We start from the raw sequence: 14,369 nt of genomic DNA, 5'->3' as shown, positions 1-14,369 counted from the left end.
TCTTCGATACAAAACTGCATTTTCCCATAAAAAATGTATCCCAAGGAAATCATGTATCTCAAAATGTATAAATCTACGATCTTTGAACTTGTCACGTTAGGAGGGTTGATAGAGTGTGCCATGTGGGTAGTCAGATTATCATGACTATTATTATTATTATAGAATGCATGTTCATATGAAATAATATTTATAATTTACAAAAATACCCCTGAATATATCATGGACTTTGAGTCTTTACCCAAGTAAATATTTCATTGGCCTCTAAAAACACAAACACACACTAATATTTTGGTTATTTTAGGGACACCTCTTTGTTCTTTTTGTGTTTTCGTTTTTTCTTTTTGAGATACTTCGTGTAATCAAATTGGTGACTCAATTTTCTTTTTCAAATTTTTTTTTTTAAATCTTCTAAATCAATGAAAATAAAGTTTATCCCATATGACTTTGCCAAGTAAGTCAATGGTTGAAGATTAAGGACTTTTTGGAGAAAACATGTTTCATGTTTCTTTTAATTGATATTCAAGGCTTGTAAAAAAATAATAAAATATGTCTTAAGGATTGAAGATATTCAATATGGTGGACATTTTATAGTAGATAAATAAAATATTCATAAAAAATGTTTTTTTTTGTGTGTGTGGGGGGGGGGGGGGTATTTTGATCATATTTCTCATTGATCTCTCATAGAAGACCATGGTCAACGGGTATCTAAATTTTTTACCACAAACTAGGAGGAATATTTCTAAATTAAGTTCTTCATTTTTTTTAACCTCAACCCACGATTGACGCTCTCCAAAAAATGGTTGAGATAAGAGAAAAAATAAGAAATTTTTTAAGAAATCAGTTTTATTTTTTAGGGATTAATATAATTTTTTTAGCCATACATCTTTCTTGAGAATCCCTAAATAGGGTCTCAACCATCTATTTGATGGAGAGCCTCAATCGTGGATCTCACTTAGAAAACCCATTTTACACTCGATCAGTATGATTGCACTCCTAGAGAAATAAATTGCACTCCTGTTTTTTCAGCTACACGAAGGAAGAAGGTTCATCTCTCTCCTGATTTTTTTGTTGAAGGAACAAAGAAAAAAGTTCTCTCTCTCTATTTTTGTTGTTGTTGATGTTGGATGGAAGAAGATAGAGCTACTACTTGCAGATCATAGGTGCCTTTGCATTCCAAACTAAAAATGGATATTTTCCTAAAGCTGTGTGAAAGGGGAAGTAGTTGCTGGTGTTTCCTTTTCGATAGAAAATGGAATAAAGGCTATATCATATACATGTCTACCAAATGAATGCAGCCACGAATTATCTGATTGTAGAGTTGTGAATGACCTGTCATCTTTTGGCCATTGACTTGAAACACGAGTCATCAAACCATGCGTGGTACCAAGTACCATCTACCAGGTGACTTACTTCTTTTATGAGTTCTGATAATATGACTCGTTAGGTGGCATACTCAATCGACTTTTTGACATAAACAAATTTGGGAACCATAGATCTGTATGCATCGGAATACATAAGTTACCTCGGGATACACCTTTTTATGAAAAAGTGCAATTGTGTATCCTGAGGTGTACAAATCTACAATTTCTAAACTTGTCACGATTGGTAGTCAATTGAGTATGCCACTTGGCGAGTCATATTAGCACTACTCTTTTTTTTATTTTTTATTTTTTATTTTGATATTATTCTATAAGAAAACTTTGGATTTTAGGGAATGATTGTCACTAACATCATATGCATTTATATTTCAACTATTTTTGTTTTTATATATTATAAGTTGGATTAATGGATGTTATATTTCATATGAGTCGTCGTAATCTAACACTCTTTTTTTTTTCAGACGCTCTTGTACACCCAATCACAAAATTACATATCCTTTGCTTTGAGATACACAAGAAAAAGATTTATGATTTGTGACTTTCAGTTCAGAAAGCTTATGGAGAGCATTTGAAAAAAGAGCGTTAAATTATCATTAGTCATTTCACATTGTTTACAAAAAATTTAATCTTAGTTTTTTATTATTTTTTTTTTTGCTTCATTAAAGTTTTTGGAGGTAAGAGGAACATCACCCTTAATGAGTACTAGCCATTTTAGGTAAAGGGTATCTCAAATCTATAAAGGGTATATATGTGTACATAATCCAAATTATAATGATTTAGATATTCCTTCATGATTTGATGAATATTAAAGATATCCATGTGTTTTTAAACTAATGGCATGCATCCTCTGACTCCAGACTTCTTACCTGAGCAATGAAAAAAAGATCAAAATGCCCTCTTATTTAACTCTTATCCAAAATTGCTTAATTTTTTTTCAATATCAATTTTCTCTAAACTCTTCAATCTCTGTGACAAATTTCAATCTTGTCAGCGTTACCTTTATTTCATTCTTATCAACCTTGCATTAATTCTTTGAAAAAAACTTAGTTTTTTTTATATAAAAGAAAAATCCATTTTTTTTTTAATTATATTTTATTTATCTTCTCAAAACAACCCATCTTCAAGCTCTTTAATCTGTTTGGTGAATCGACTTTTATTTATTCAATCTCATGATCTTATCTACAATCTATCATTTCTACCTTACCTTAACTCACTATCAAAAATCCTAAAATTTTCTATTCAAAATACCATCATTTACATCTTTGTAAAAATCTTATCTCACCTTAATATTTGAAGATTGAAGTAGATAAAAACTTAAGGTTAAAATTCTTACCCAAAGAGGTTTAAGATGGATTAACCTCGAGAAGAAAAAGTCAAGGATATTTTGCTAGAGGTTGAAGAGAAGGGCATTTATATCTTTTTCATTAGAATAATAAGAAGACTGAGGTCAAAGGGAGGTATGTCATCAATTTCAAACTAAACGGGGTGTATCTCTGATATTTACAAAATGTGGGGGGGCATGTCTAAATCACCCTCTAAATCAGCTTTCTTTAGATTCCCCTATTTTTCTATTTTCTTTTTCCCATCGTATTCTTTCTTCGTCTGCATCTCCTCCTCTCTTTCTGCTCACTTTCACTGCTTTCGACTCCCTCGCCAAGTCTCAACTAGTTCAAGCTCTCTCTCCCTCTCTCTCTGTATCTGTCTATGGCTTCATATGCCTTCATAGGGTAGGGTTAGGGTTAGGGTTAGATTTTCAATTCTTGCATGGATATCTCCGTCTTTATCCTGTAACCTGGCGGCGGGGTTTTGATTCCCTGCCGAGATGCCTCTCATAGAAAGCACAATTGATTTCGCTCATCAACACCTCGATCGGATCTCACCAAAGAGAAAATTTGCAGATTATGGGCCTGGAGACGAAGATTTCTCTGATTTAATGTCCGTAAGGATGAAGAAAGATGAACTCGATGCCGTCAATTCCTTGTCTAGGTTAGATCAAAACAGAATCGAACAAGAATCCGATGTTAAAATTAGGGTTTCTGATGCTCGATCAACGAAAGCTTTACATTTCTTTGTGCGTATGATGTGTGGGAGCAATTCGATTGTAATACATGCGAACTCTGATGATTCGGTGGAATCTGTTCATGAAAAAATTCGAAAATTAACTGGAATTCCGATTATCGAACAAAGATTAATTTATGAAGGAAAACAGCTACAATTGGAACAATCGCTCGCCGACTGTTCGATCCAGAACGATTCTGGTCTTCAATTGGTTGGAAGATTGAGGAGCACAGATCATCCGCGGACTTGGCAGGTAATCAACGATTTAGTATCCTCTATACGTCTCCTTTGTAGTAGGGAGGACTGTCAGCAATCATTGAGAACTGTTGTTTCTCGTGTTAAGGAGTTTCTAGCGATGACTCCAAGGTTCGATACTGATGTGAGTTTTGGGCATCTTCAGATATTTAAGTCTGCAGGCGTGCCAACCGCTCTAGTGATGTTGTTCCTATCGCCTATAACTGGTAACAAGGAGTGTGCCGAAGAGTCAATTCGGCTCTTTCTCAATCCAAACATTGAAATCTTGCCAAAAGCTATACAAGCTCAGTGTGCTCCGATAGTGTTCGAATTCTGTCACTTGCTTAGTAGAACTGCTCATGATGATCCACTATACATATCGTGCCGAAATAGTCTTGGGTCGTTGTTGGAAATTGTAAGGGTTGCAAATGGGTCAAGATCCTTGAATCGTGCAAAGGCATTATTGTTTATTAGGGAAATATTTCCCTTTGTATGTGAGTTGGGGAGTAGGTTGTCAATGTGTTTGGATTCAAATACGAGCTTTTTTCCTTGCACGAGTTCTTCGTTAGGTGATGTTCGTGATTTTTCACTATTCTTGCTCCCTCTTTGTAAGGCAATTGAGGATCATTATGGTGGTGAAGGTTTCATCCCTATCTCTTTGCATGATAAACATGTGTGTTGTATTGTTGAGATTTTATCACTCCATGATATTTTCTTGGAGTTGATGGAAAAAATTGATGAACTTTTAAAGAATGTGGAGGAAATTTTGGCTACTAAAAATGAGAGAGAAATTGAAAGCTATCGTCTTGGTTGGCTTCAGTTCCTTGCTATTTTGAAGGAATTGGATCGGATTTCTAAACTTTATCGAGGTGCTGAAGAAAAACTTTCCATTGTTATCAGGTCGAGGCGGGTTTCATTGAACTCTCTAATTAGGCATTCTAAGCAAAGTGATGATCATCTTTGGCTTCTTAAGCACAAGGATGTGGCTGACTTTGAGTCAAGAAGGCACTTATTGATGTTGATGTTTCCTGAGGTGAAAGATGAGTATGAGGAGCTGTACGAAATGCTTATTGACAGGTCACACTTATTGGCTGAATCGTTTGAGTACATAGCTCATGCAGACCCTAAAGCGCTGCGTGGTAGCCGTCTTTTCATGGAGTTCAAAAATGAGGAAGCTACGGGTCCTGGTGTCTTGCGGGAATGGTTTTGCTTGGTATGCCAAGCATTATTCAATCCACAAAATGCTCTGTTTCTATCATGTCCAAATGACCATAGGAGATTTTTCCCTAATCCTGGTGAGCTCTCTGTATTTGTGCATGTGCTTATTAGAAATGTCTATGATCGATTAAATAACTCTACAAATGAATGGATCAGATTGAATTTTTTCCTTGAACTTGGTTGACAAGTGATTAATTATTGGGACAATGACCCCAAAGACCTATTTTTTGAAAATATGTACCAAAAAGTCCTTTCTGAAAAAATATGGACTCTTTAGTACTCGTTTTATCAAATATTAGCCTAAAAAGGATTTTTGAAGTGAAAATGCCGTAATTACTCTTTCAACGAATTTTTAGGTTTAAAGAAATGTGTTTATTTGCGAATATTTGAAGTAATCCTGTGTTTTAAAACTAATGACATATCCTATGTTCATCTCCTATACAACAATGAAAAAAAAAATCGTTGTTTTCTCTATCCAAATCTAGTGATTTTTAACTCACATAGATGATGATGGAGATGAGTATGGTTATTATCATCAATGTTTTTAGAGGCGTATGATACTTACTTATGCCTTTAGGCACGTCTCATAATGAGGCTCATTAAAGTGCCCCGAGGCGTAAGGTTAAAACCTAAAAGCAATTAAGGCTTACGCCTCAAACCAAAAGGCTTGCAAAATGCTTACGCCTTAGTGTGAAATGTGAGTGAGGCATGCGCATTTTGGCCGATTCTTATGCCTGGCATTTATTTTTCTATTTTTTCTTTCTTTTTTAAGTAGATTTTTTCATCTTTTTTTTTTTTTTTTTTTTAAATTTCTTCTTTACTTCTTGTTTTATTAATTAAGCAAGTTCGCATGCAAAGAAAATTGTTGAGTTGATTTGATTTATAAATAAGTTTTGATAGTATTTACTATTATATAAAATAATTTAGTTAAAAAATATTTAGTTATATTTTTACCAAGTACATAAAATAGTTATTTACTGTAGAAACTTTTAATTATTAAATATAAAATAATAATTTTCATATTAATATTTATTGTAGGTCTTAAAATGGTATGAATTTTATCCGAAATCCGAGTGATCCGAATCCGAATTTAGTGGGTTTGGTTTTATCAAGTATATCCAAATTAAAATATGGTTCGGATATGGGTTGATGTTCCTTGGCCCGATTCGGATCCGGGTTGGATACGGTTCCATCCCTATATCCGCCAAGATCCAAATGATATATTACTTTGCAAGTTGTATTCTTATATTTTTTAAGTCATCTTTCATCAACCAACAAACGTTGGGTGTAGTGGTCAATGTCTCTTTTTAAAATAGAGAGGTCTTGAGTTCAAATCACCATTTAATTGCATTTTAACAATTTTGTTTAAAATAATCTTTAATGGTTTGACATTATCCGACACGACTGACTTGAATCAATAAATTTGGTCGGATTGAATCTGGATTTGATTTTAATAAAAGTCAAATGATTTAGATTTTGGATCCAGATGTGAATCCGGATAAAAATTTCAGATATAGATGTGGACACACTCATATCTGGCCCGTTTTAAGCCCCAATTTATTGTAATGGACTAATACTTAGAATTCATTTGTGTATTTGATAATTGGGAATATGTGGTTGATATCCTAATTGTTCAATTGTTTGATAATAGTTATTTAATATCTTATATTATTTATTGAAAAATATAATGTGTGTGAAGCTTATGCTTTATGCCTCAAGGCTTATGCTTCAAGGCAATGGCCAATCAAGCGCTTTGCATCATGCCTCAACGTCTGAAAACATTGATCATCATCATCATCATCAAACTAATTTGATCTATGTATATTAGATTTATTAAAAAATATAAATAATTAAAGCATTATTTTAAAACTTGGCTTGAATGTTCATCGAATTGATTCAACTAAAAAAATAGCAAGTCTACTTAAATGAGTCAAATAAAATTATATTGAATTTATAAATAGAAATATTCACAAAATATTAATATATTGGTCAAGTTTTTTATTTGATTATGTATATATTTAGATTAAACCACTTTGTAAAGTTGTTAAAAGGGTATTTCAAGTATTTTTCTTAAAAAAATCCCTAATAGGTGAATATTTTATTAAGCGGGACTTAAATGGTCCATATTCTTTTCTAAGGGACTAATCGGTACATATTCTCAATAAAGAGTCCCTCACAGTCATTGTCCCTTAATTACTTTGATTTTTGTTTTGTAAGTTTAGCTAAAAAAAATTAATTGGTTGCCTCAATAGGAAACTTTTTTTTTTGGGGGGGGGGGGGGGTGAACTACAAAATTCATCATTTTCCTTATTCTAGTACCGTAAATATCGAAAAGGGTGTCCATTAATTTTTAGTACAGGTAGTTTCATCTAGATAGTTGTTTAGGAATCCAAGGGATTTTAGAAGAAATATAACCAAGACAAAGTATGCAGATTGCAACTTTACAAATGACATCCATGAAGAGTATGAGCCAACAAAAATTTGTTAGGAAAGAAATACCCTGAAGTGAGCATGTTTGTTACCTTGGTTCTATTATATAAGGAGTATGTCCATACTCCATAGTATTAGAACACAATGTTTATAATTGATATGTGTTTCTGGAGTGCTATTTGATGGGCATCCCCATTAAATTAGAATTTTTTTTTATAAGATGATTGTAAGACTGACTATACTTAATGTTGGGCAATCAAGAAACAACTTGTACATAGATTGAATGTAATAGAGATGAGGGTGCCTAGATGGATTAATGGAAATACTATGACGGATAAAATTAGAAATAACACATTTATGAAAACATAGTAGCCTCAATTAGTGATAAACTAAGAGAAAGTTGATGGAGATGGTTTGGTCATGCTGATAAAAAAAAGATGGCTTGTTCATGTGCAACGAAGGTCAATTAGAGCCCCAAGTAGAAGAATACAAATTCAAGGTCCTAAAAAGTTGAGTAGAAGACCCAAAAGAATGCAGATTGGGAGTGGATATGGATGCACTTGAATTAACTTAAGTTGTAGCATTAGACAGAATTGAATGGAGTAACATAATTCATTCAGCTTTCCCCAAAAATTTTTGGATAAGGCTTTGATGTAGGTGATGAAAGTCTCTATATTACAGATGCCTCATATATTTTTTGGATGCCAGTATCATGTATTTTTACTCCAAATGGTTGTTCTGCATTACTATGATGAGCTATGAGTGTGTTTGATGACTGCTTTATCATTTCCTGAAATACTACTGATTCTTATTGTTTTGCAATAATAATTCCCTAAACTTTCCTACTAACTGATTTTTTTTTAGAACCCCTCCAAATTTCTTCAAAACAAATGTGTTTTTTTACTAGCTGAAGTTCACAACAAAGTTAAAGTTTAGTAACTTGTATATAATAAGAGATTTTTTTTGTTTGGTCGGGGGAAAGGATTATTTGGTTTCTAATTTTGTTTTTTACTAATTGCAGCATCGAATGTGAATCCCCTTCACCTTGACTATTTTGTCTTTTGTGGTCGGGTAATTGCATTGGCCTTGATGCATAGAGTTCAAGTAGGCATTGTATTTGATCGCGTGTTTTTAATGCAATTGGCTGGAAATTTTGTTTCGCTGGAAGATGTGCGGGATGCAGATCCATGCTTGTATATGAGCTGCAAAAGGATTTTGGAGATGGATGTTGAAATTTTAGATTCAGATGATTTGGGTCTGACATTTGTCAGAGAAATTGAAGAATTAGGGTCTAGGAGTGTAGTGGAGCTCTGCCCAGGCGGAAAGGATATTGTTCTGAATAGCAGGAATAGAAATCGTTATGTGGACCTCCTTATTCAGCATCACTTTGTAACCTCTATCTCTGAACAAGTTACTCATTTCGCTCGAGGTTTTGCTGATATTCTTTGTAATTCAAAGCTGCAGAAATTCTTTTTCCAAAGTTTAGAGCTCGAAGATTTTGATCATATGCTACATGGCAGCGACAGAGATATTTGTGTGAAGGACTGGCGTGCACACACAGAGTACAATGGCTACAAAGAAACTGACAGTCAAATCTGCTGGTTTTGGAAGGTATGCTCATGTGGGTTCATGATTTATGAGGTTACAAGTTTACTCTCTCAGGTCATACTTAGCCATAGTTTTCTCTCCTTTATGTGATGGATTGCAGTGTAGGTTGGAGAGTTTTTGTTTGATATTAGACAGTAGAGTTGCAGTGTGGATTTGTTCTATCCTTTTTCTCCAGTTTTTTAATAAATTTTTTTTTTTTTTGATAATTATAAATTTATTGATCAAACCAAAAAGCAACAAAGCCGGAGGATAAGATGTCCACCAGATTACAAACCAAAACGAAGTAAAAGAAAGAGAAAAGAAAGCCAAAACAGCAACATGCCTCACCGGATCACAAAGAGCAAAGCTCAACCCATCTAAACACAAAATCCTTGAAGAACACCCTTTTAAAACCTTCAATTAGTTTGCACCAAAAGAAGAGGAGGCCAAGAATTTCGGAAATTACTTATCTAGTGGACTGCTCTTTTCCTTGAAAAATCCTCATGTTCCTCTCCTTCCACAAATCCTAACAAATGGCAGAAGGTAGGATAGCCCAAATATATCTCTTCCTCTTTAGGAAGATGTTATGATTCCACCCCTCAAAAAGAGAGAACACGGATAAGGGAAACACCCAAGTTATGTGAAAGAGAGAAAAAAAATGGGACCAAATTTCCGAAGCAGAGGAACAATGGAGCAAGATATGATTATCCGATTCTCCACTAGACTTGCAAAAATGACAAAAACTAGTGCCCTGTATATCTCTTTTCAATAAATGGTCCTGAGTGAGGAACTTGTCAAGGGATGCAAACCATGCAAAGAAGGTGACCTTGGAAGGAACCAAAGAGCTCCAAGTGGAAGGTGATGGGAAAAATTGGGATCTAGAAGGCAAAAGGGCATTATAAAAAGATCTCACAGTGAAGTTAATTGTCCTTATTTCTGCCCCACACTCTCCTATCCTCCTTGTTCACCTCGGGATGAATAGAATTAAGGAGCTCTAAGAAAGTTGCAACTTGGTCAATCCCTAGTTGTTGAAATTCTTTCTAAAACCCAAGTCACAACCAAGGTCAGTCCCAATGAGTCGTCAATCTTTCATGGTCCGATTCTTTTTAGAACAAGCTCCAAACAACGAAGGGAATTGCAAAGATAAAGGAGATTCCCCACACCACCTATCTTCCCAAAAACGAATCTTTCCCCCCTTCCCAACCTTAAAAAATCTTATTTCTTTATTGCACTCATGCATCACTTTTAAGATTCCTCTCCAAACGCTACACCTTGTTCATATATTTAAATCTTATTTCTTGTCCCCCTTCCCACCCAGTTTTTGAATATTCTTCCCGGACTAATTACTAACTTATTCACTGTATGGTTCATTTGTGAGTTCTCTTGTGAATTGTGATCTCATGGTAAAATAATGATCGGTTAAATATATGAATATGAAATGCCTTGGTAACGTCAAACAATGTTTTCTCTCGTATCAAATGCAAGTTTTTGATTGTTAGACTAGCAGCAGCCTGAAAGGTTTAGTTTTCTAGAGGTCTCAAAATGGGGTAAACATATGACGATCATTTTGTTGAACACATGGGTGATCTTTTGGTGCCCATTCCTTCCTAGCACTTGGCGTGGATCAAGTGGTGTATGGATTTTTCTTTTGGATCCTTGTGGTGGAGGTACAAAAGCTTATTTTTCTCCCTTGGATTGACTCTTTCTTATGTGTTTCGTACTCAGTTGCAGGATTTTTGTACCCTATTCTTCAAACATCTTAAAAACATCAAGATTCAACTAATGAAACAACTCCTTCTGAAAGCTTTGATTTTTTCCTCCCAACCTGTCCCCCCTGTCCTATAGCTTTTTTGGACAGCTACAGTTGGGGAAGGGCTGATCGGTAGGGAGCTAACCTTTCTGCAGTGAGGTTTTTCAGTCCTCTCTTGCTCTTTCAAAGTTTCAAGTAAAATTTTTCCTCTTTATAGAGAGCTAATATGTTGGCACTGCGTAAGCTTGTGGTTGTGGAAAAGGAGCTCAAATTCCCGTGCTGTAGTAGCCCTTCATTAAGCTTGGTAGGTGGTGGCCATCGGCCAATACTTCGTCCAAACGACACCCCTCGTGTCCTTACCAATGGCGAAATAGAATTTACGTTTGCCAGTTCCAGAAGTTGGGATATGGTAGATGATGATAATTTCCTCATTTACAGTAGTGTTTGAGATCTTAAGCTTCGGTTGGAAATTGTGGACTGAACATCTTTACTCGTCTCCTTGTAAATACATCAAAAGGGCATATTGAAGCCAAAAGCACCAGTATTTGGCTGGAAACACAACTTGAGCTTGGTGCTTTCTACCTATTTATGGTGATGGAGGTTCTCTCATACTTTTACAACCAATTTACAGTGAATCTATGTTGGTTGAAAATATAAGTATATTAGTTGATCAATAAAAACTTTCTATGGTGTTATGTTCATTGCTTTCTATCATGTGGTTCATAATCTGTAAAAGTTTTTGCAGATTGTCGAGGATATGTCTGCAGAGCAGCGAAGGGTGCTTCTTTTCTTTTGGACATCAGTGAAGTACCTACCGGTGGAGGGTTTTGGTGGCTTGCAGTCTCGCTTGTTTATATTCAAATCATCGGACTGCCGTGATCGTCTACCAACTTCACACACATGCTTCTACAGTTTGCATCTCCCACCCTACCTATCTCTAGATGTCATGCGAGATGTGCTTCAAACCATCACCCAAGAATATGTGGGCTGCAGTTTTGGTATTTGGTGAGGAGTCATCCATACTGGGATAATGAGGGGTCGGTTGCATATAAAAATTGGACTCTGCTTGTACAGATGTTTGGATCATAACCTTATTTTTACATTTTCTTAAGCAACAGAAGAAGGTGCTGTCATTACCATCTGTGTTTTCTTTAATGAAGGCTATTTCGCCTGCAAGTTGTTGATAAAAAGGTATGTGGCACACAGGAAAGAAAATTTTCATGCTTCATAGGTTTATCTGACAGGAACTTTCAGGGATTATTTTAATTTAATTTTTAATTTTTGTAAATTTTGTTAACAATCACCTGTACTCCATATTAAAGGGATTAGAAATGCATCACTTCTAATCTCTCATAAATTGCTTTTCATGTTTTCCATCTAGTTATGTTGCTTCTTCACTGTTGGGTCTACTCTTCCATCTTCTGTGACATCTCATAGTGGTAAAGGCCATCTCTCCATCCCTTGGGCCCTTCTCTTGATTCTTCAAAACTTTTGCTTCATTTGGCTAAGCATGGAAGGTAATACTTACTTCTTGTTATCGTGATTGTGATCGTTCCAAGGTATGAATGATTTCGATGAGGAAAATGAGAGTTATTGGCTGGCTTAGGTGGGGTTAGGGGAGTGTGCTCGAATAAGAATCTTAATATTGTTGTGTTTTTGGTACCCATAACGTATGTTTGGAAGGGTAATAATTTTCTGAGGCCCCCTCTGACATATACTCCCTGGCGTGGCATGGTTTAGAATCACAGATCTTTTTTCTTTGGATTCACAATTATACTTATTTATGGGGATGTGCGTTTGTATCACGAGGAAAAAGATCTGTGGTTCTAGACCATGCCATGTCATGTAGCATATGTCGGAGGGGGGCGTCAGAAAATCACGACTCCTTTGGAAACTACTTAGAAAGAAGCCTGTCCTGTCAAGATGTCTTTAATTGGAGAGCTGTTATTGGCACCCCATCTTTTACTTATTACATTCCTAATTTCTTAAAATGATTTGTTAGGCCTTAATTAAAGATTAAAACATGCCATTCAAACCATTGTTTAGAATTAGGATTAGGCTCATGTAAAATCCTAAATCTAGCCATTAGAAATCTTGAAAAAAAAGAGAGAGAAGAGTTTCTATTGACACTCTTAACTATTAGTTCTTCTAAATCTATTATAATCTATTATTTCTACCAAGTCATTGACTTAGCTTTTTAAGGATTTATTTTCAAAACATGCGCAACTACTATATTATTCATTTTAATTATCAAAATTTGTTTTTTCAGTGAATTTGTCACTTTTATAATCAACAAATTCGTTGATTAAGTACCTGTGAGATCGTTGATAAGACAAAATTGCTGATATTTTATTAACAAATTTGTAAATTATAAAAGTGAAGAATTCATTGTAAAAACATGTTTTGGGAATTAAAATGAATAGTGTACCAAAATAAAGAAAAATTTCATATTCAGCACATGAAAGGGAGATTCAACTTAACTTTTAACTGGGATGTAATAAATAAAAGTTGGGTGCCAATAACAGCTCTTTTAAATAATTTTTCAAAAGAAATTATCAAGACTAGATCCAATACGGGCCCATGGGCCTACAATTGCTACCAACTCCTGAACAGCCTCTCTTTTTTTGTAGGGACAATTATCAAAAAAAATACCAAAAAAAAAATTATTTATCAAAATAAATCCAATTTTTAAATTTTTTTTAAAAAGATACAAAACCGGTCTTTTAAAGACCGGTTTTTCTCTCTCCTCAATTTTCCTCAAGACTTTCTCTCTCCTTTAATATTAAAAAAAAATTAAAAAAATTAAAAACCGGTCTTTGAAAGACCGGTTTTTCTCTCTCTTCATTTATTTCTCTCACCCTTTCTCTCTCCTCTATCATTTAAAAAAAAAAAAAACGAATTTTTTTAAAAAAGATTTTTCTCTCTCTTCATTCATTTATCTCACTCCTATTATTTTAAAAAAAATAAATTTTTTTTAAAAAGGTTTTTCTCTCTTCATTCATTTCTCTCACCCCTTTCTCTCTCCTATTATTTAAAAAAAAATGAATTTTTTTTAAAAAGATTTTTCTCTCTCTTCATTCATTTCTCTCACCCCTTTCTCTCTCCTATTATTTAAAAAAAAAACGAATTTTTTTTAAAAAGGTTTTTCTCTCTCTTCATTCATTTCTCTCACCCCTTTCTCTCTCCTATTATTTAAAAAAAAACGAAATTTTTTTTAAATATATTTTTCTCTTTCTCTCATTCATTTATCTTGAGATCAAGATCTTGAGATAAAATAATAAAAACAAATTTTTGATTTACCTTAATTGAAGAAGAAGATGAAAAAGTAAAAAAAGAAGTAATTCTTTTGGAGAGAAGAGAAGAGAAGGGTAAAAGAGATAAGTGAAGAGAGAAAAAAATATATTTAAAATTTTTTTCGTTTTTTTCTAAAAAAATAATAGGAGAGAGAAAGGGGTGAGAGAAATGAATGAAGAGAGAAAATTTTTTTTTAAAAAAATTCGTTTTTTTTTTAAAATAATAGGAGAGAGAAAGGGGTGAGAGAAATGAATGAAGAGAGAGAAAATTTTTTTTAAAAAAAAATTCGTTTTTTTTTTAAATGATAGAGGAGAGAGAAAGGATGAGAGAAATAAATGAAGAGAGAGAAAAACCGGTCTTTCAAAGACCGGTTTTTTTTTAAAAAAAATTTTAATATTAAAGGAGAGAGAAAGTCTTGA

General features: G+C 34.1%; 1 protein-coding gene across 1 annotated transcript; it reads left to right on the top strand.

The window, feature by feature from the left end:
* The first annotated feature begins 2,951 nt into the window (after positions 1-2,951).
* LOC147411671 (E3 ubiquitin-protein ligase UPL5-like) lies at positions 2,952-12,013 on the top strand. Its single transcript, XM_086451052.1, has 3 exons — positions 2,952-4,966; positions 8,341-8,930; positions 11,402-12,013. The coding sequence occupies exons 1-3, from the start codon at positions 3,202-3,204 to the stop codon at positions 11,663-11,665; spliced, it is 2,619 nt and encodes an 872-aa protein (XP_086307178.1). The 5' UTR covers positions 2,952-3,201; the 3' UTR covers positions 11,666-12,013.
* Positions 12,014-14,369: the final 2,356 nt, after the last annotated feature.

The sequence above is a fragment of the Akebia trifoliata genome, chromosome 1 (assembly GCF_017979445.1).
Source record: "Akebia trifoliata isolate Shusen 1 chromosome 1, ASM1797944v1, whole genome shotgun sequence".
Taxonomy (NCBI): domain Eukaryota; kingdom Viridiplantae; phylum Streptophyta; class Magnoliopsida; order Ranunculales; family Lardizabalaceae; genus Akebia; species Akebia trifoliata.
The sequence above is the reverse complement of the archived record's forward strand: the minus strand, read 5'-3'. Positions and strand labels throughout refer to the sequence as shown.